The 22,944-nt window shown below is 44.9% G+C and overlaps 1 protein-coding gene across 1 annotated transcript in view; it reads left to right on the top strand.

The window, feature by feature from the left end:
- Positions 1-22,944, top strand: part of ROBO3 (roundabout guidance receptor 3) — a 639,417-nt gene that overhangs the window by 484,014 nt on the left and 132,459 nt on the right. The window contains exons 10-12 of the mRNA XM_069221505.1: positions 11,223-11,304; positions 16,815-16,977; positions 19,259-19,425. Of these exons, the coding sequence (XP_069077606.1) occupies positions 11,223-11,304; positions 16,815-16,977; positions 19,259-19,425 (412 nt within the window). The remainder of the gene's footprint in view (positions 1-11,222; positions 11,305-16,814; positions 16,978-19,258; positions 19,426-22,944) is intronic.

The raw sequence follows: 22,944 nt of genomic DNA, 5'->3' as shown, positions 1-22,944 counted from the left end.
GGGAACCTGCTGTTGCACTTGTTGCATCTGCATTGGCTGTACACGTGGCATCTGCACCTGCTGCATGGGTTGGAGACCCTGCATCTGAATCATGTTATTCTGAAAGTTCGGATTAGGATCTCTCAACGTTGGTCCCTTCACGTTTTGAAATGCACTGCCATCATTGCTTTGTTGAACGACACCCTCCTGCACCATCATCGGACACTCCTGCTTCCAATGTCCAATGCCCTGCAAGCATGACAAGGTAACATCTTCTTAATCCCCTGCACATCATTTTGAACCACTATAGTATTCAAGTCTGTGCTTCTGTTCACAAAACCTCCTCGACCTCTGCCTCTCACTTGTGCCTGAAATATCCTGTTTCCTTGCGGCTGTTGCATCATCTGTTGTAGACAACCTCCCTGCATCCCTGACTGCTGCCTTAATTTGCATCACCATTGCTTTCTCCTTCAGCTTCCTCTGCTTCAATTCAATCTCGTCACTACAGTATTTTGCATACTGCAACACCTAGTCAATTGGCTTTGCTTGCCAACAGATCAAATGATTCTTAATCATCTGGCTAATCTCAGGTCTCAACCCTTCAACAAATCTGAACACAAGGTGATTCATGTCCTTCGCTTCAACAACCTCTGTACTGCTGTAGTTCTTGAACAACCTCTCATAATAGGCGTGTATCGATTCTTTGGGTTCCTGTGCTGTCCGGTCCATCTTTTGCCAATCAACATTCTGCGGCAAAACTCTCTGCTTCAATAACTCAATCACCTTATAATAGTATCTCATCACCTCAGGAGATGGTGCTCCTGTGACTCTATCCCTTGCTGGTTCCGCGGTCGGCCAATCCACACTCCTCTTGCACTCAAGCCACAAATCGGCCGGAACTATGATCTCAAAGAGAGTATTAAGGTCCTCCCAGAGACATTTCGCAAGCTTCACAAACCTATCCGTCTGCTGATACCACTCTATTGGTTTCTCCCTTAGCCTGGGAAAGTCATATGTAAATGACAGGATGTCACCTTTGGTCCACGGCACATGGACAAGAACCTCTCCAGCCGACTCTCTCATCGGTAACATCTTTACTGCACCCACATCCTGTGAGGCCTTGGCTGGCTGCTTTATGCAATCACTTCTCCTCTTATCTCTTTTCTTCGCCCATCTGCCTTCCCACTTCTCTAAGGCCCCCCAAACCTGTGCACTTTACAGTATTTCTTTAAGGTGTGCCTTCATCTCAGTAGATCTCATGTGTTCAAAATCTTTAGGCTCAAAGTTTAACCTGTAACTCCTCTTCAGATGTTTGGTATTGTCTAAGTCTATTCCATATTTGTCTGCCAAAGTTGCCAACCTCTGGTGCACCCTGCTCACTTCTTTGGTTATTTTTGGACACAAATACCTCAATTCTGCCTCCGTGCATGATTCTAGCCTATTCACTCCCATGCTCCCTTCAACTAGCTCATTTGCCTCCATGCCCAACCTCACAAAATCCTGGTACTCTTCTCCTTCTGACCTCCCTGCTGCTGCAGGAGTAGTCTGTGGTGAATTCAACGTGTCTAACCAGTCATTCAGCTGTTGCGCAGTTAAACCTTGCAAGGAGATATTCCCAGCCTGCACTATCGGTGTTGGTAGTATGTTTGTACTCGAGATCTGCGGTGTCAGCAGTCCCAAACCTGATTGTCTCATGGCATCTGGAGGAGCCTCAATCGGACTGAAGTCTAACAAAGACCTAGGTCTTTCGAATGTCGGTTCCACTGGAGTCATTCCTTGAGAGCTCCCTACAAACCCTCCTCTTGTCATCTCTTGGGTCATTATTCCTTGATCACATACACTAGGCTTCGCCTGTGCATGCAATGGTACTGGTGGACCAACTGTAATGGGCAAGGATATGGCAGCTGGTGTCTGCCTGCTTCCCAAAACCTGTGGAGCATTAACTCCCATATTCTGGTTTATTACTGGTGCCATGGCTGACTGCGGTCCTGCGACCGAAGTGTAATTCGGAACCATCTGTTGCTCTGCATGGGGCAATAAAGGTGGAGTTGGCTCGGTCTGTATCAGCTTTGGTCTTGTATATGTCGGCTCTGATGGCACCATCAAATTCGTGGTAGTCTCTAGTATTGGGACATCAGGGTAAAGTCTCTGAACCTACGGTGGCTGTAGCTGAGATTGCATCTCTGGAGCAGTGGACATACTAATACTACTCTGCACCGGAGCTGGTGTCGAGACTGGACTAACCTGTATTGGATTCATTGTCACCTTGTTCTGAGTGGAACTCACAGGGCCAGTACTAGTACTCTGTCTGTTGTCATCTGTTGCATATGGCGGTGGTAGGTCATTCAGTAACTGATTTAGGAACGCATCATCGTCAGAGTCATCCATCTCTGACCAGGGCTTGTTAGCCTCTTTGTCCTTTGAGGAACTCTTGTCAGTCTTACAAGTGGCTTTTCCCCCTTTGTTTTCATTTTCTTGAGCTATTGCTGGAAACATCCTAATTCTGTCTATTGTTTCTCTCCTCCAGACTCTCTGTGCACTATTCCACCTAGGCTCCGCTAGTGTCTTTTCTGCCTTCCTCATTCTCCTCTCAAATTTCTGTTGCTGCTGTCGTATTGCCATCAGTTCCCAGATTGCTAGCACCTCAAACTGTGCTGGCCTCGGAGGTGGCTTTAGCTCATTGTAGGAGGCTGGACTGGCTTGTAGTGAGTACCAAGGGGTACTTGCACCTTGCACCAGGCCCAGTTATCCCTTATTAGTGTATAGGGTGTCTAGCAGCTTAGGCTGATAGATAATGGTAGCTTAGCAGAGCAGCTTAGGCTGAACTAGGAGACGTGTGAAGCTACTACAGTACCACTTAGTGTCATATGCACAATATCATAAGAAAACACAATACACAGTTATACTAAAAATAAAGGTACTTTATTTTTATGACAATATGCCAAAGTATCTTAGAGTGTACCCTCAGTGAGAGGATAGGAAATATACACAAGATATATATACACAATAGCAAAAATATGCAGTATAGTCTTAGAAAACAGTGCAAACAATGTATAGTTACAATAGGATGCAATGGGGAAACATAGGGATAGGGGCAACACAAACCATATACTCCAGAAGTGGAATGCGAACCACGAATGGACCCCAAACCTATGTGACCTTGTAGAGGGTCGCTGGGACTATTAGAAAATAGTGAGAGTTAGAAAAATAACCCTCCCCAAGACCCTGAAAAGTGAGTGCAAAGTGCACCAAAGTTCCCCTAAGGACAAAAGAGGCGTGTTAGAGGAATAATGCAGGAAAGACACAAACCAGCAATGCAACAACTGTGGATTTCCAATCTAGGGTACCTGTGGAACAAGGGGACCAAGTCCAAAAGTCGCAAGCAAGTCGGAGATGGGCAGATGCCCAGGAAATGCCAGCTGCGGGTGCAAAGAAGCTTCGACTGGACAGAAGAAGCTGAGGTTTCTGCAGGAACGAAAAGGGCTAGAGACTTCCCCTTTTGTGGACGGATCCCTCTCGCCTTGTAGAGTCGTGCAGAAGTGTTTTCCCGCCGGAAGGACGTCAACAAGCCTTGCTACACGCAAATCGTGCGTTTGGCGTTTTTGGGACGCTGCTGGGGCCCAGGAGGGACCAGGAGGTCGCAAATTGGACCTGCAGAGAGAGGGGACGTCGAGCAAGACAGAGCCCTCACTGAAGCAGGTAGCACCCGAAGAAGTGCCAGAAACAGGCACTACGAGGATGCGTGAAACGGTGCTCGCCGAAATTGCACAAAGGAGTCCCACGTCGCCGGAGACCAACTTAGAAAGTCGTGCAATGCAGGTTAGAGTGCCGTGGACCCAGGCTTGGCTGTGCACGAAGGATTTCCGCCGGAAGTGCACAGGGGCCGGAGTAGCTGCAAAGTCGCGGTTCCCAGCAATGCAGCCCAGCGAGGTGAGGCAAGGACTTACCTCCACCAAACTTGGGCTGAAGAGTCACTGGACCGTGGGGGTCACTTGGACAGCGTCGCTGGATTCGAGGGACCTCGCTCGTCGTGCTGAGAGGAGACCCAAGGGACCGGTGATGCAGCTTTTTGGTGCCTGCGGTTGCAGGGGGAAGATTCCGTCGACCCACGGGAGATTTCTTCGGAGCTTCTGGTGCAGAGAGGAGGCAGGCTACCCCCACAGCATGCACAAGCAGGAAAACAGTCGAGAAGGCGGCAGGATCAGCGTTACAGAGTTGCAGTAGTCGTCTTTGCTACTATGTTGCAGGTTTGCAGGCTTCCAGCGCGGTCAGCGGTCGCTTCCTTATCAGAAGGTGAAGAGGGAGATGCAGAGGAACTCGGCTGAGCTAATGCATTCGTTATCTAAAGTTTCCCCAGAGACAGAGACCCTAAATAGCCAGAAAAGAGGGTTTGGCTACCTAGGAGAGAGGAAAGGCTACTAACACCTGAAGGAGCCTATCAGCAGGAGTCTCTGACGTCATCTGGTGGCACTGGCCACTCAGAGCAGTCCAGTGTGCCAGCAGCACCTCTGTTTCCAAGATGGCAGAGGTCTGGAGCACACTGGAGGAGCTCTGGACACCTCCCAGGGGAGGTGCAGGTCAGGGGAGTGGTCACTCCCCTTTCCTTTGTCCAGTTTCGCGCCAGAGCAGGGGCTAAGGGGTCCCTGAACCGGTGTAGACTGGCTTATGCAGAATTGGGCACATCTGTGCCCAACAAAGCATTTCCAGAGGCTGGGGGAGGCTACTCCTCCCCTGCCTTCACACCATTTTCCAAAGGGAGAGTGTGTCACACCCTCTCTCAGAGGAAGTTCTTTGTTCTGCCATCCTGGGCCAGGCCTGGCAGGACCCCAGGAGGGCAGCTGCCTGTCTGAGGGGTTGGCAGCAGCAGCAGCTGCATTGAAACCCCAGGAAGGGCAGTCTGGCAGTACCAGGGTCTGTGCTACAGACCACTGGGATCATGGAATTGTACCAACAATGCCAGGATGGCATAGAGGGGGCAATTCCATGATCATAGACATGTTACATGGCCATATTCGGAGTCACCATGGTGAAGCTACATATAGGTAGTGACCTATATGTAGTGCACGCGTGTAATGGTGTCCCCGCATTCACAAAGTTCAGTGAATTGGCTCTGAACAATGTGGGGGCACCTTGGCTAGTGCCAGGGTGCCCTCACACTAAGTAACTTTGCACCTAACCTTTACCAGGTAAAGGTTAGACATATAGGTGACTTATAAGTTACTTAAGTGCAGTGTAAAATGGCTGTGAAATAACGTGGACGTTATTTCACTCAGGCTGCAGTGGCAGGCCTGTGTAAGAATTGTCAGAGCTCCCTATGGGTGGCAAAAGAAATGCTGCAGCCCATAGGGATCTCCTGGAACCCCAATACCCTGGGTACCTCAGTACCATATACTAGGGAATTATAAGGGTGTTCCAGTAAGCCAATGTAAATTGGTAAAATTGGTCACTAGCCTGTTAGTGACAATTTGAAAGTAATGAGAGAGCATAACCACTGAGGTTCTGGTTAGCAGAGCCTCAGTGAGACAGTTAGGCACCACACAGGGAACATATACATGCACACCTATGAGCACTGGGGCCCTGTGTGACAGGGTCCCAGTGACACATACATATAGGCCACAAACCTATGAGCACTGGGGTCCTGACCAGCAGGATCCCAGTGACACATAACAAACATACTGAAAACATAGTGTTTTCACTATGAGCACTGAGGCCTGGCTATCAGGATCCCAGTGAGACAGTGAAAACAGTGACAAACACCCTGACATACACTCACAAACAGGCCAAAAGTGGGGGTAACAAGGCTAGAAAGAGGCTACCTTCTCACACTCATTTAACACCCTCCGCAAATTTTCCAAAATCCTTATGTTGAACGTTCCGTGCTCTAGAAACGCCAAGCACCCTTCTTTCTCTGTCGCTCTGCACCATTGCTTTACCCAAAGACATGGCGCGACTCCCCTCTCCTCCATTACGGCATAAGCCGGTGTATCCTCTGGTGGTGTAACCTCCCCTACACTTGCAGTAATATATGTATCCCCCTCAAGGCGCTCTTTAAAGCCTTGAAAAACATAATTTTTGTGTCTTTTATTTTGTTTACAATCGAATCAGGAAGTGATTTTAATTCCCAGAACTCTCTTCGCTCACCTTCTCAACCAATTGCCTCTCACGGACGGCTGCCAATCCGTGCGCGACCCTTCTCACTAACAGACCTATCCCAGCACGGCTCCAATGACGTCACACTCACACACACTGCGACCGACAAAGTCCTGCGGCTTGTCTTCCTCACTCTCAATTCACACAAAACAAATGCAATATATTGCGAGCACCAAAAAAAACTCAAATTTGCCGGTTTACTACAGGAAAGGGTAACACAATTGCTTCAGAACTCTACAGAGATTTTGCTTAGCCTCGGCAGCGACTCCCTCCTTCTCAGATCCCGCACGCAAGCAAAATTTGACCCGCAAATTCTACTCTCGACTTGTCAATGGGTTGTCCTAGTGCACTTTAGAACTCACCAAATCTCCATCTAAGTTTTTATTTACTCACTTTGACTCAAACTCGACTCATCCACCACGCCCAATTGACCTATTAAACAGCGCAAATTATAACATAAACCAACTGTCTCCTACACTTATTAATATACTCCGGAGTCTTAGACCACGCAGGGTCTGTACATCACCAACAACCAGGTGGACAATTTTGGAGCACAAAGCGTCACACTCACATGAAGTTCGCCGACTTCCCTACTCTCATACTGCGGAGTACACACACTCCTACTAAAACATCATCATTTGGCCTAAAATCCTCACAGACTTCACACTTCACCTGTGGTATGCATAAGCTGTGCAAGCGCAAACCCTACTTCATTCACACTATCACTAGAACGCAGATAACACACCCAACTCACTTCAGCAGGCTCCAAGATTCCGGGAAAGTCATTCAAGACTTAGGGGCACATCATCTCTCCACTTTGCATTGTCAAAAAATAATAATATTCCCAAACCCAATTTTTCCGATACACCTTGCTTACTTCAGAGTCAACTATCTTATCAAATAGTAGTCCCTCGCCCTGGGGCCGGAAAGGGACAAACCATTACCTCTGCTACCAAAACTCATAACGCGTCAGGACCTTGATAAGTAAACTTACAAGGTGACACGCCTAGGCCGATGAACCTTTTGACCACGTTCGGAGACTTCCCAGAACGAGATATCTTTTTAACATCACAATCAATATGACAATAAGTCAATCAATGTTCACAATAGCCAATCATTGATCTAGTCAATAACATTTCATAAGAATCAATAAAGTAAACACACCATGACCTTTCAGTCATGAGTAACCACACCAATTTAGTTTAGAGTTAGAATATTTATTTGCCTATCGGTTACAATCTAATATCATCCCCGTTAATCTCGTTAGCAATTCATCTCATTAGTAACTCTTCAAACTTGTAACTAGAACACACTTAATCAATGCATAGATACTATTCATTCAGCCTTACCACTTCATTAATAAGAAACAGCTCAGCAAAGTCTCATTAGTACATAATTCAACAAAGCAAGTTATTAGTGAACACCTTAACTATCCTCGAATTAGCATCAGCATGTTGGGCTTCATGCAAAACAATTTAGCAAACACAAATTTGGAAAACCTCAAACTATGGCCCCTATCAAAAGAGCAGTTGGTACCTAGAGAGAAAAGGCAAACAGACAATTACAGTTTGCATCAGATAATTACCCCTCCAATGAATCAGCAATCAGCATCAGTCTTCGTCCTCAGGACATCAGTCGATTCAGCATCATCAAGGATAGGACAGGTCAAAGTCTCATTATGGCATAGTTAAGAATAAGCACTTCCCTTATAAGGAGGAGAAGTAAGTATCAGGTAAGGATTTATTAGAGGATGGTTAAGATACAGAACAGCAAAGTATCAAAGAATAGTGGCAAAAAGTGTCCCAATAATGGCCGATTTCTCCTCCGGTTATGCTGTTATATCAAAACTGTCTAACTAACCCTTAATTCCTCATTGGATCAATTTTGGTGCATCATTATCTCTGTCCAATATTTCTCCCCGCGCCTCACTAGAATTTTCCACAAAACACAGTTCTCATGCAGTTGATTGGTTTTGTTAATTGACATCTTCATCGGTAGGAATGTCAGGTAAGAAAGGTTACACTTTACGCTCCAGTCAGTAGTCCCATTGTTTTCTCCTAGTCTAGACAGCCTTGTACCTGTTACGAATTACACTGTGCATTCGGCAAGAATGTCTCCTTGAACAAGTCGGGTTCCATGAGAAAGAATTTACTACGGCTACACACATATCTCTAGCTTCTGGATAAGGGCAGCTTCGTGTCCCTCAGGAAAGCAGCACATTGCACATTTGAAAAACATATTTTAATATGAGACCAGGCATCTAGGCCCAGACCCTCGCTAACTAAGGCCTAGTGATTAATTTAGCAAAACCCAATATATGACTCTAATTATAATATGCTAATACAAATCCATACATTAGTGCATTATTAATTAGTTTCATTAGTCCTCGTGTACATTGATGGCCACTCCCCGTGGGCACATTTCAAATGTGTGCATTAATTTCTACATTAACACATTTTCTAAGCAGCATCATTACAGAATATATTGCAAGCCTTTCATGTTAATATTAATTTAAAAGTCACACTCCAACATAGTCGACAGCTGTAAGGTCTAGTCCAGTAGGAAATATTTCTTTATTGTTCATTTTCCCCCTCAAATCACACACAACCCACACCCACATATGTACTACACACATGCACACACATTCTCCTTCTCTCTCGCTCTCTCTCGGTGCAAATGGAAAGTTAACACTGCAATTCTTGAGTGAGTTTTAAGACTTGAGGAGGAAGAAGCAATTCTTTGTTTCTAATCGCAGGAGGCTAATGGTATTCCCCAAAAAAACAATAAAAGAATAGCATATGTTTTTCCTTTTAACCAGCAGCTAATAGGATCACATTTTAAACTGTTGTTGACATGATGGCGTTGCATGTCTGGATTCTACATTGTCATAATCTATCGGGCAAACAACAACAACTTGTGATTTAAAATGCAACGATTTAAGTCTTGTGATTCAAGACCGTTCAGTCATGTTAAGCAGTATGGTTGTTAGAAGAGTTTCACTTACTGAGCTAAACATGCACTCACTTGTTGATTCAACCTCTGATCTGCATACTAGTGCACTGTGAACTGAGGACTTTCAGGGTCATTGTCTTATTTGTTGTCTCACTGCAAATATACACCTTAAGCAGGTAATCAGTTTAATTGGAATTTACCGTGTTCTACACTTTCATTAAATTTTACACTACTTACGAGGCTCATACATTTGCATTGGTCCATTAGGCTTAGCACCAATGTTGCACACTGCGTAAATGCACTGCCATAGAGTAAATTCACAACTAGGAAACTGTTTCCTAAGTGTCTTTACGGCATTGTTCTTTAAAATCACGAAAAAACACAGTGCTTCAAATCCAAACAGCTAACTGTTTGCATCCGCCCTGGCCGCTCTCTCATAATTTAGACACACCTCCTATTTCACCCCTCAACCAACCTCAACCTCTCAATCCAGCAGAGATATCAATAAGGCCAAGGCAGATGCGATAAATTCAACCAGCTTTACTTTGTAGCCATGTACGTCAAATGCAGGCCCTTTGACCTTCAATTTCACTCGCACAGATATACTTACACACACTTTCAAACTTACAAACACTCTCACAAAACACGCTCTCACCCGCAAACCGCACACAGCATACATTTAAAAGCATTTTTTGTACTTACCTCAGCTGCCATGGAACAATATATTACCAGCTAAATGTATCCCACTGTATTTCATTATTATTCACTGTTAGGGAAATAAAATGAACAGAAAACAAACAAAGTGGAGCTCCAACTGACGTCCATTAGGACTAGCTGTCACTGTGTTTCTGGCATTGAATGTGCTTACTCTGAAGCCAGGAGTCAAAAAGACAGTGCCAGGGGTAGCAAAGGGCAAGCGACCCCTAAATGACGTCCATGTTTGTAGCCTATGTCATCTTGAACTCTGTTGCTTGTGTTCAGATAGTGTAAGTCCTAGGACTAGCACAAAAGTACACTTCAGAATGAGATATCTGGATGCTCAGGAGTGAGCGAATTCGTGTTTTGTGTAGTAGATTTATGTAGGGCACCTATCACTATACATTTTAAAAGATAGGACTAGAAGAGCTGTGCTAGGAGTGAAACATTGCAGTCTGGTAACTTGGTTAAGTTTTACCTCTTTTAAAGTAACGTTTTCTTGATGTGGTCAACCTCCAACGTAAAGCACGTTATTAGTTTTCCAAAAACAGAACAATAGGGTCAGACGTGCCAACTGCGCGTGTTTTGATGAGTCAAAAGCGATGGCAATGTTTTGCTCTTAGTGCGCGGTTACAACTGACCATGCTGTTGCAGTGCCTGACGTGTTGCACAACCGTTATGATGCAGTTGAATCAAAACTTTGACCGTGGTTGATACGGCTATTCACAATAGCATTTATCGTCACAGAAGAAGAAAGCTCACAGCTCCCTCTTCTTATGAACCTGCAATAGGAGCACAGTATACAAGTACATTTCCAATCGAAGAGAAGTGTGGCACAGTGGAGAAGTGTGGCACAATGGTTAGAGCGGCAGACCCTGAAGCAGAGATCTGGCTCAAGACCAGGGTTCAAGTCCCGCTTCGGCAGGTCCTCCGCTCAATTCCCGTGGACCAGATAATTCTCGCCTCTCGCCTCAGTGCCTAATCTAATTAATGGGTCCCACTCTGCAACTCTGGGCAATAGCTTGCTTAATCTCCACAACGGCCCCACCAGCGCTTGGATGCCTGGCTTCACCCTGGGGGTGCCCAGGAGTGGGCACCTCACAGGGAAAAGCCAGGAGGGGTTCCATAGGGTATGAGTACAGCGCCTTGAGACCCTAATGGGTGAGTAGTGCGCTATACAAGTGCAAAGTTTACAGTTTACAATCGTCATGTGAATATAGCTCTTTTACAAACAGGTCAGAATCTAGGAACTAACAGTTATAGAAGCACAGACTGTACTTCCTGAGCCGAATGCTTTCTGATTAACCTTATTAATGCGTTCTGTACTCAGACCTGAAATATAGTCCTTGTAAGTTCAATAAATTGTGCTTTATCTTTTCTCCCCCTAGTTACCTTTTTTTATCTGTAAAGGAAGTAATTGATTACATCAATCTTTTATGTCCAAGGTCACTGATTCCGGCTCATATATTTGTGTTGCAACGAACTCAGCCGGTGAGACAACTTGGAGAGGGTACCTGGAAGTAAAAGGTAATAACTATTTTTATTTTTATTTCAGGTAGGGATGTGTGCGCTTTGTCTGTTTTTAAAAAAAAAACATTTTGTGAACATTGACTGGTGGCTGTCATACCTTTATGCACAAATATTGGGATGCGTGTTTCCAGCACAAAGGATTTCCAGTTTTTCTTTCTTCTTTCAGTTTTTCCTCCCATCGTAGGGTATAAACCAGCATTCGACACAACAACAAGATAGGTACAATCATTCATATTCCATTTATCACACCCTGTTTCAGTTCTTCACTCCCCAACTAACATCTCTTAAATAGGAAAATTGTAAAATGTTCAACAATCTTTGTTAGAAATGGGAGTTACGACTCCGGGTCTACTAATAACTTATCATTAGGTAACTGTTGGACTTTTGCTTATGCAGGGTCATCCCCAGACTTTTTTGCCTCCTGCCTCCTATTTTTTTCTGACATGTTGCTGTTGGCTTTTCAACTCTGAGCACTTTACCACTGCTAACCAGTGCTAAAGTGCATATGCTCTCCTGTTTAAATTGTATGTAAGTGGTTTATCCATGATTGGAATTTTTGATTTACTAGTAAGTCCCTAGTAAGGTGCACTAGAGGTGCCAGGGCCTGTAAATCAAATGCTACTAGTGGGCCTGCAGCACTGGTTGTGCCACCCACATAAGTAGCTCTGTAATCATGTCTCAGACCTGCCCCTGCAGTGTCTGCATGTGTATTTTTACACTGTAAATTCGACTTGGCAAGTGTACCCACTTGCCAGGCCTAAACCTTCCCCTTCCTTACATGTAAGGCACCCCTAAGGTAGGCCCTAGGTAGCCCCAAGGGCAGGGTGCAGTGTATGGATAAGGTAGGACATATAGTAATGTGGTTTATATGTCCTAACAGTGAAATACTGCCAATTTCGTTTTCACTGTTGCAAGGTCTGTCTCTCTCATAGGATAATATGGGGGCTACCTTTAAATATGATTAAAGTGTAGATTCCCCTAGAGAGTAGATGGACATGTGGAGTTTGGGATCCCTGAACTCACAATTTAAAAATACATCTTTTAGTAAAGTTGATTTTAGGATTGTGAGTTTGGAAATGCCACTTTTAGAAAGTGAGCATTTTCTTGCTTAAACCATTCTGTGACTCTGCCTTGTTTGTGGATTCCCTGTCTGGGTCAGTTTGACAGTTGGGTTGTTTTTCACCTCACACCAGACAGTGACACAAAGGGAGCTGGGGTGTGATCTGCATTTCCTGATTAGCTATCTCTGCTAGGAGGGAGGGGTGGAGTGGTCACTCTCATCTGAAAGGACTGTGCCTGCCTCTGACAATGCTGTCTCCAGCCCCCTGGTGTGTGTCTGAGGCCTTGCCTGGGCAAGGCAGGATTTCACAAGAAGGTGTGAGTCCCCTTTGAAGGAAGGTGACTTCAAAGACTAAAATGGGTATAAGAAGGGCACCCAAACTTACAAACTTTAGAAACACTTCTGGAATCAAGAGGAACCTCTGCCTGGAGAAGAGCTGATCGCTGAGGAACAAGTGCTGCCCTACCTGTGACTGTGCTTTGTGGAGCTTTCCTGCAGTGCTGCTTCTGCCAGAGTAAGAGGGCAAAGACTGGACTTTGTGTGCCTTCCATCTTGAAGAAGAAATCTCCAAGGGCTTGATGTAGAGCTTGCCTCCTGTTGTTGAAGTCTCAGGGATAGCAAAGACTTCTTCCTGCCAGCACCTGGAGTCTCTGGAGAGACCCCTACTCTGCTCTGTGGTGCCCTTCCAGTTCCTGGGACCCTGAAAGGAGAGGCTGGCAGCCTAAGGACAAAAATACACGCACCGAGCACCGTGCGGAGAAAAGATTGACGCGAATCCGATCGCGGCTGAGAAAACGACGCGCCGCCGGTTCCGCAGCTGAGAAACGACGCCGCAGGAAACGCGACCGAAAAACCGACGCCCGGAGCAGGAGAAACGACGCGCAGCATCGCTGACGGAGGCCGAGAGATCGCACCCTGCGCCGCGGGACTTTCGGATCGTCGTGTGGCTGGCTTTTTCAACGCGCACCGCCGTGCCGAGTTGTTTTCGACGCACACAGCCGTGCAGGGTTACTTTCGACGCACACCGCCCGTGCGGGGTTATTTTTGACGCAAACCAGGTACATTTTCACGCTAGCAGCGCTAGTGTGGTGTTACAATTACCTAAAGACTCTTTTTATTTTAAACCTTTAAAAAATCATAACTTGACTTGTGTATGTTGGATTTTTGTCGTTCTGGTCTTGTTTTGTCTAGATAAATATTTCCTATTTTTCTAAACTGGTGTTGTGTCATTTTGTAGTGTTTTCATTAAGTTACTGTGTGTGTTGGTACAAATACTTTACGCCCAGCACTCTGAGGTTAAGCCTACTGCTCTGCCAAGCTACCAAGGGGGTAAGCAGGGGTTAGCTGAGGGTGATTCTCTTTTATCCTAACTAGAGTGAGGGTCCTTGCTTGAACAGGGGGTAACCTGACTGTCAACCAGAGACCCCATTTCTAACAGTAACATTCAGCACTAATCAGTTAAAACCTTAGTCCGGGGAGATAGATAACCCAGCTAACATCAAAAGTGTTGGGGCAGTCCACCTCTCTGTATTGAGTCCTGTTGTTTAATGAAAGCTGAAAACAGAGTCAATATTATTTCAAATCACAACATCCTGTCACAAACAGCTGGTATTGATCTTTCTATAGCTTAAATATTCCATAGCACATTTCCCAAGACGGACATAGCTGGCATATAGGGTCCTTTTCACTTTTGGGCAATTGTCAACCTGATGGCAAGTAGTAGCTGGTAAATAAAACTGCTAGTTAGAGAGTTAAAGGAGTGTAGAGGCCGTCATCGTAAGCTATGCCTACCAATACAGTCAGAAAGTCCCTATGAATTTGTGTCAACACCACTTCCCAGAATCGCCGGATTTCCGGAGAGTCCCATCACGTGTAAGAACCCAGAACATCACATCCTCTCTAGTGTTTGTCACTTCCCCAATCCATATTTGCCAATCGATCAGGGGTTACGTACCAGAATAACAACACTTTATATGCACCTTCTTTAAATTGTATACAGCTAATTGACTTAGCAGCCCTGGGTCAAAACGTAATGAGTTTTCATTGAATCTAAGCTCAGAACTCTTCTCCACTTTGATATGTAGTGTATGGAATATAAAGGTGGAGACACCTGTAAAACTCTATATCTATGCGTATTAGCTATTTCTGTCTCCTCTCCTGCAAATAAGTCCTCAATGTTAGTCATCTCCCTACTACCCCCCACCTTCATCACAGGATGCAATGCACAGTGTTGTTAGTTGATTTATTCCGAAGATATCTGTCCTAGCAAGCTGAAAATCAATTGCTCCTTGCTCTTTGGATTTGGCGAGGCCTCCATTATGCTCATCCTTAGGTATTAGGCCAGGGCCACTGGGGAAATCTATCCGAGGTTCACGGTAGAAATGTGTGCTTTTTATAACCAGATATATGTGTAAGGGGACACCATAAATGAGCCTTACTTGTTATGTAGTGTTTGGAAGGTCGTCCAAGACACCACCAGGATGGCCTACTTGCAACAGAGAACTTGTACTAGAGGGCTTGCAAGCCCAGGGCTTGCAATTATTGAGAGGCCACCAAAGGCTTTGCACATATTACTCACCATCCTTAAACAGGGTTAGTCAGACATGCTAGTGAGACTGTTTTGTTATTCTGAAATATCTTAATGAGAGACGGTAGTTTTATGAGCTCCACAGAGTGCACCTTACTCACAGGATCCAGTGCCCGCCAGAGGTTCCACTTTCACAGTCGGAGCCCATAGGTCAGTCTCCAAGTACGACTTAGGAACAACTTTCAACTGGGAGCATGTTGCAAAAAACTGTATGAGATTAGTCCATTAGTTGGGTTTGTGTTGGTCCTACTTTCATACCCTTCAAGGAAACCTTTAACCATATTACAATTTATTTTTTATTGAGTTAATTGCTAGGCTGACAATCAATACCTAAATGTAACCACCAATATAATAATGATACCTTTTGTTCATAAATAAATCCATTGCAATGAGGCATTGTGTATAATAAATATAAGGCTTTACATTTTAAATTAACATTTATGTTACCATATAAAGTTGCATCAAAAAAGGGGGGACAGGGAGATTAACTGGTCCAGTGCACGTTCTCCCAAAGCTCAATATGTCATAAGATATTGGGTGCACTGTTCCAAATGAAAGGACACACAAACCACCTCTCACAGGTATGAAATAATGCTGGAGCAGGGGCCCTCATGTATCATCATCGGGCAAAGCTCCACGTCAGACTGGTGCTGCAATGTCCGACAGGGCCCTACAGAGGGCTACCTAGCCATAAATGATCGTGCAGATCTCAGTACAAAAAATCTGAGGTTACTGAGAAACAGCTGGAGAGATAAAGATTAAAACTGGCTCAGACACCTCCTCCGTGTGAAGCGAGGGCCCGGTCAAGTTTAAAAATAAAGGTAGAGTGAAAGGGAAAACAAAGTTCCCACACTATACAACATAACAGGTAAAAAAGCACAATTATTTTTACCATAAAAAAGTCAACATGTTTTGCGCCTAAAATTTGCCCAAAAGGATCCACTGGCACTTCATCAGGACTCAAAAATAAACTTTCTCCCGACCATCAGATGTATGGATGCAGTATTCAATTAATAAATATGTACAAGGTAAAAAAGAAAGTAAAAAAAAAAAGAGTAAAGTTTTACAGTTCTGTGTATATTAGCACAAAACTACAGGGACCTGTGGAGACAAAAAGAACATATGTACCAGGTAATTACTGGATAACTATGCGAGCAACATCATAAAAACCGTGGTGACGCACATGGCTGGAAGTGCAATACTATCGCAACACTGTGCTTAATATAAATGGCACAATAGAAAGATCCTTACCGGCCATAATGAGAAGAGGAGCTCCCAAGGAAGACAATGTCAAAAATCATTTGGAAAGTCTGTAATAATGTAGAAAAGGAAAAAATCGTCCCAGTAAATTATATATTGTTATAGAGAAACCTATTAACGTGAGCCATGGCGTTGTACTTATGCATTAATAAATGGGTGTATATCAGTATCAAATAAAAATAACTGTATGGGTGTCTGTTAGTTCTGTTAAGCGTTAGTTTAGACTATAAAGGAAAAACAGTCTGATGTGGAGCTTAGCCCGATGATGATACATAAGGGCCCCTGCTCCAGCATTATTGCATACCTGTGAGAGGTGTTTTGTGTGTCCTTTCATTTTTTCAACCATAAAAAGTTGTTTAGCAACATTTTCCTATGCAATTGTGTCTACTGGAAATTCAAGATTCAGCCACATCTACAAAGGAATAAAGACCCAACTGCTCACAAAGAAGCATTCTAAACAAGACCCATGTAGAGGTTTCTTATAAAAGTCCTATAACATGGCACAGCAAATGACCTGAAACCACCTTTTGGATGTTCTGAAATTTTTTAATGATATCCGTGTTTTGATCTTTTACATTTCAATACTCCTTTCTTCTTCAGAAAGTGGAGACCCTATCCAGATTTCTGAGCCAAACCTCCTTCCTGCGCCTCCCACCAAACCTATTGTCACGCATGTCACCAAGAATAGTGTCACTCTAACATGGCAGCCGAACCCTGTGAGTGCCACAGCAGCTGTTACTTCATACATCATTGAAGCCTTCAGGTACTATGATCTCTTTTTGTGAAATAGTTTAACTGAAATTTACTGCTTCTATGTCTAGGGGTAGATACAAATATCTCCGTTTATACCATGACTGTTGTGACAATTTCATTCATTCCTAAAAAAAAATTCTATGCATTCTTTTACAATTGATTTTGGTTTTCTCAAGTCCAACTGGCAGAATTATAATAAAACATAAGTAACTACTATAGAGACCTATTATAATGCATGTAACCAGATGGAGCATGTAACACGGGACACCAATAAATGTTTACCTAAAATGGACATCCTGACACCTAGACAAAATTAGGACGGATAAACAACTCACTGCAGACGTGAGATAAGTTAGCCTTTGTGGGTATAAATGAGAGATCAGCTTATTGTCTAACTTCACGCAATTCATATAGGTTACTGACGTGAAAGGCGATCGAAGATAAAGTACCACTAAAACGTAGGCTCAAAAACTGACTATGTGCCTGGTACTGAAGAAATGGTGGTGTTTACAATTGTGTACACTTATTTAGTAGCATTACGAGTTAATGCATGAACTGAATAGCTCAGAGTCACGGAGGAGGAGGAACAATTTCTTGTTCACCAACTATATTGTCTGTAGCTCATTAACTAACTTGCACAGTTAAGGAATAATGGTATGCACAGACAGCACGATTTTGTAGAAAGCATGTTGAACCCATTTCAACACCTGAGGATGCGCACAGAATAAGATCATCCTGCTTTCCACCTTTGTCATCCTTTTGGTATAGCAAGGTGAAGCGATAAATACAAAATCTATACTCTCTCGAACATTCTTAGACCCTTATCTGCCCCCGTTTCTTACATTATGGCACACCTAACAAAATATATCCCTTCCACCTAAAGAAGTGCTGAAAGCATTGGTAGTCATTATGTGGTGTCCCTTCAATGCCACTGCAATTATAGACTTTATTTCACAAAACTTTTCAGGGGTTTTAAAAGGAACATCATGCACCCTTTGACCCTCTTTGATTATATCATCGAGATGGCACATTGTTCTGCCCTTAGCCTCATAACTTTCTTTTTGTGATTTAATTTGGATAATTTGTAACATTCAGGGCAAGATTCATACTTTTTCACGCAAAACTACGCTAACAGAGTTTTGCATGAAAAAGTATACTGCCGGCTAGTACCATTCCAAGATGCCAGCCGGGTGTCATATTTATGGAATGACGGTAGCCGGCAGTAAGGCCCGGCTAGCGTCATAAAGAAGGACGCTAGCCAGGTGGGGGGAGGCGAAGGGGGAACAGAAGGTTGTGTGTCAACTGATGACACTAGTCTGGTTAGAAGCATAAAAATGTCTCTAACCAGACTACCATTATTTTTTGACGTACAACCCCTAGGGACATGACTCCTGTCTTAGTAAATACAAGAGGCATGCCCACCACCCCAATGGCCATGCCCAGGGGACATATGTCCCCTGGGCAGGGTCATTTGGTCCAGTGCCATGTAGGGGGGCCCAAGTTAAAAATAATTGAAAATACTACCTGTACTTACCTCTCTTACTTGGGATGGGGTCCCCCATCCTCTGGTGTGGGTGGGGGTGTCCCTGGGGCTAGGGAAGGAGACCTGTGGGCCCAGTCCATGGTTTCTGACCATGGAAATAGGCCCACAGGTCCCCTAACGCCTGCCCTGACCGAGGCGTTAAATAATGGTGCTAAGCAAGCTTAGCGCCATTATTTAAAGCCCCCTTTTCTCGTGCGTGATTTTAGCTCATGGGATAAATATAGCTCTAAGGCCATATCGTCATTTTTTGCACTGGAATGCTTACCTTGCATCTCATTGATGCAAGGTAGTTTCCCACAAGAAAAAAATGACTAACTTCAAAACTTTGGCACTAGACGGATCCAGCTCCAAAGTATTAATATGGAGTTAGGTTTGCGCTGAATTTATGTTAAAAAAAAAATGACGCAAAGTCGGCGCAGAGTATAAATCCGGGCCACAGTGCACTATAGGCTGCCAAGAATCAAAATCATGTTTTTAAAATCTTTTTTGTGTCATTAAAATATCGAAAATAGACTTGTGTATGTCAGTAATCGAATGTTTGATATGTAATGGGGGCAGGAAAAGTAATTACGCTTTTTATATACATGTACTAAAGTAAGTAACACTGAGTGGCAGTTGAACTTTGCTGTTAAGAGAAGCATGCAAAAAATCTTCTTGAGTGTCTTGATGGGCCCAGTTTGCCTTAAGCTATATATATTGAGAGATTCTGTGTAAATCACTGTGCTCTTCTTTCCTGCTGTGATTGCAGCCAGTCGTCAAAAAACAAATGGCAGACAGTGGCTGATAGTGTGAAAGTGGAGAAGCATACGGTCATTGGGCTGAATCCAAACACCATCTACCTCTTTATCATTCGAGGAGTCAACGTATATGGCCTGAGTGACCCCAGCCCAATATCCGAACCTGTGCGCACACAAGGTGAGCACACATTTTTCCTATTGGTCTTAGCAGTCAAGGAAACAAATGTTTCCAAAGTGTTTCATATTTAGACTTAAGCTTCGCCGCGTGTGAGATTGTTCGTTCGGTTAAGAATGTGCTGCAGAGATGTGTATTCCACCTACAAATCACTGATTGTTATTTTGGTTTGCCTTTTTTGTGCACATCTAAAAATGAAGGTCTGCCCGCCATAGTTAGGGACAGGAGGGACCTCAAATATGAGTAGACGAAGCCCCTGCCTGCTCTGTCGACGGAAATATTTCTTCTTTGGCCCTCTGGAGTAGGGTCCATCGGAGGAAAAGTATTATCACCCATTTTATTAAGGATGGACAGCGTGATATTTTTTCCTGCCTCTCACATATAGCTAAAACCTGGCTTTCAGGGACAGAAAAAAAATAATGACCCCGCACCCAGGGAATAAACTCTCCGGGCATGAGACCATTAGTCATTAACTTTTCGAGAACAAACTCCCACTTTGGATTTGAAAAACAAAACGTTTCTAACACATTGGTAGACAGCTGTCAAAGCAAAAAGCAGCCATCCACTACATTTTTTGTACCTTGTGTAGGAGGCTGGCCTGGCTAATAGTGGGTACCCTGTGGTACCTACACCCTGTGCCAGGTCCAGTTAACCCTTATTAGTGGATTAGAGGTGTTCTAGCAGCTTCGACTGATAGAAGGTAGCTATGGCAAAGCAGCTTAGGCTGAACTAGGAGACATGCAAAGCTCCTACTATACCACTTATATCATATGCGCAATATCATAGGAAAACACAATACACAGAGTTACTAAAAATAAAGGTACTTTATTTTTATGACAATATGGCACAAGTATCTCAGTGAGTACCCTCAGTAAGAAGTTAAGTAATATACACAAGTTATATGTACACAAACCCAAAACAGGTAAGTAAGAGTCAGGAAAGTAATGCAAACAGTGTAGAATTACAATAGGTTGCAATAGGCAAACATAGGTCTAGGGGCAACACAAACAATATACTCCAAAAGCGGAATGCGAATCACAAATGGACCCCAGACACTTGGGAGCTTGTATAGGGTCGCTGGGACTGTAAGTAAACAGTCAAGGTGTCCACGATACCCCACCCCAAGACCCTGAAAAGTAGGAGTAAAGTACACCTACTACCCCAAAGGGACACAATAGTCGTGATAGGGGGATTCGTCTGCAAGAACAACAAACACCAGCAGTGCACTGAAAACGTATTCCTGGACCTGAGGACCTGCAAAGCAAGGGGACCAAGTCCAATAGTCGCGACAGTGTTCAAGGGGGGCAGGAGCCCAGGAAACCCCAGATGAAGTTGCAAGGAAGCTGCCTCCAAATGGAAGAAGCTTGGAATTCTGCAAGAACGAAGAGGACTAGGAACTTCTCCTTTGGATGGAAGATGTCCCACGTCGCGATGAAGGTTGCAGAAGTGTTCCCACGCAGAAATACTGCAAACAAGCCTTGCTAGCTGCAAGGGTTGCGATAGAGGTTTTTGGGTGCTGCTAAGGACCAGGATGTCGCCCCTTGGAGGAGGAGACAGAGGGGGCGCTCAGCAACTCAGAGAGCCCTCACAGAAGCAGGCAGCACCCGTAGAAGTACCTGAACAGGCACTTGGAAGATTTGTGAACCGGAGTCCATGCAGAGTTACAAAGGAGGGTCCCACGACGTCAGTGGCCAACTCAGAGGGATGAGCACTGCAGCACGGAGTTCTGGGGACCCAGGCTAGGCTGTACACTAAGGAAATCCTGGAAGAGTGCACAGGAGCAGCTGCAAATCACACAGTACACAGGTTTGCAGTCTAGCGTGGGGAGGCAAGGACTTACCTCCACCAAACTTGGACTGAAGGATCACTGGACTGTGGGAGTCACTTGGACAGAGTTCCTGTGTTCCAGGGACCACGCTCGTCAGGATGAGAGGGGACCCAGAGGACCGATGATGCAGTCTTTTGGTGCCTGCGTTAGCAGGGGGAAGATTCCGTCGACCCACGGGAGATTTCTTCTTGGCTTCTGGTGCAGGGTGAAGGCTGGTGACCCCCAGAGCATGCACAACCAGGAAACAGTCAAGAAAGCTGACAGGATGAGGTGCTGCAATGTTGCTGGTAGTTGTCTTGCTACTTTGTTGCGGTTTTGCAGGCGTCCTGGAGCAGTCAGCGGTCGATCCTTGGTAGAAGTCGAAGAGGGAGATGCAGAGGAACTCTGGTGAGCTCTTGCATTCGTTATCTGAAGAATTCCCCAAAGCAGAGAGCCTAAATAGCCAGAAAAGGAGGTTTGGCTACCAAGAAAGGAGGATTGGCTACCAAGAAAGGTAAGAGCCTATCAGAGGGGTCTCTGATGTCACCTGCTGGCACTGGCCACTCAGAGCAGTCCAGTGTGCCCCCAACACCTCTGTTTCCAAGATGGCAAAGGTCTGGGACACACTGGAGGAGCTCTGGGCACCTCCCCTGGGAGGTACTGGTCAGGGGAGTGGTCACTCCCCTTTCCTTTGTCCAGTTTCACGCCAGAGCTGGGCTGGGGGATCCCTGAACCGGTGTAGACTGGCTTATGCAGAGATGGGCACCATCTGTGCCCATCAAAGCATTTCCAGAGGCTGGGAGAGTCTACTCCTCCCCAGCCCTTCACACCTATTTCCAAAGGGAGAGAGTGTAACACCCTCTCTCAGAGGAAATCCTTTGTTCTGCCTTCCTGGGCCAGGGATGCCTGGACCCTAGGAGGGCAGAACCCTGTCTGAGGGGTTGGCAGCAGCAGCTGCAGTGGAAACCTCAGAAAGGCAGTTTGGCAGTACCCGGGTTCTGTGCTAGAGACCCGGGGGATCATGGAATTGCCCCCCCAATACCAGAATGGTATTGGGGTGACAATTCCATGATCTTAGACATGTTACATGGCCATGTTCGGAGTTCCCATTGTGACGCTATACATAGGTAGTGACCTATGTATAGTGCACACGTGTAATAGTGTCCTGCCACTCTCAAAGTCCGGGGAATTTGCCCTGAACGATGTGGGGGCACCTTGGCTAGTGCCAGGGTGCCCACACAGTAAGTAACTTGGCACCCAACCTTCACCAGGTGAAGGTTAGACATATAGGTGACTTATAAGTTACTTATGTGCAGTGTAAAATGGCTGTGAAATAACGTGGACATTATTTCACGCAGGCTGCAGTGGCAGGCCTGTGTAAGAATTGTCTGAGCATCCTATGGGTGGCAAACGAAATGCTGCAGCCCGTAGGGATCTCCTGGAACCCCAGTACCCTGGGTACCTAAGTACCATATACAAGGGAATTATATGGGTGTACCAGTGTGCCAATGAGAATTGGTAAATTTAGTCACTAGCCTGCAGTGACAAATTTAGAAAGCAGAGAGAGCATAAACACTGAGGTTCTGGTTAGCAGAGCCTCAGTGATACAGTTAGGCACCACACAGGGAACACATACAGGGCACATACTATGAGCACTGGGGTCCTGCCTGGCAGGATCCCAGTGATACAGGGGCTAAAACATACATACATACAGT

The sequence above is a fragment of the Pleurodeles waltl genome, chromosome 3_1, assembly GCF_031143425.1.
Source record: "Pleurodeles waltl isolate 20211129_DDA chromosome 3_1, aPleWal1.hap1.20221129, whole genome shotgun sequence".
NCBI lineage: Eukaryota > Metazoa > Chordata > Amphibia > Caudata > Salamandridae > Pleurodeles > Pleurodeles waltl.
The sequence above is the reverse complement of the archived record's forward strand: the minus strand, read 5'-3'. Positions and strand labels throughout refer to the sequence as shown.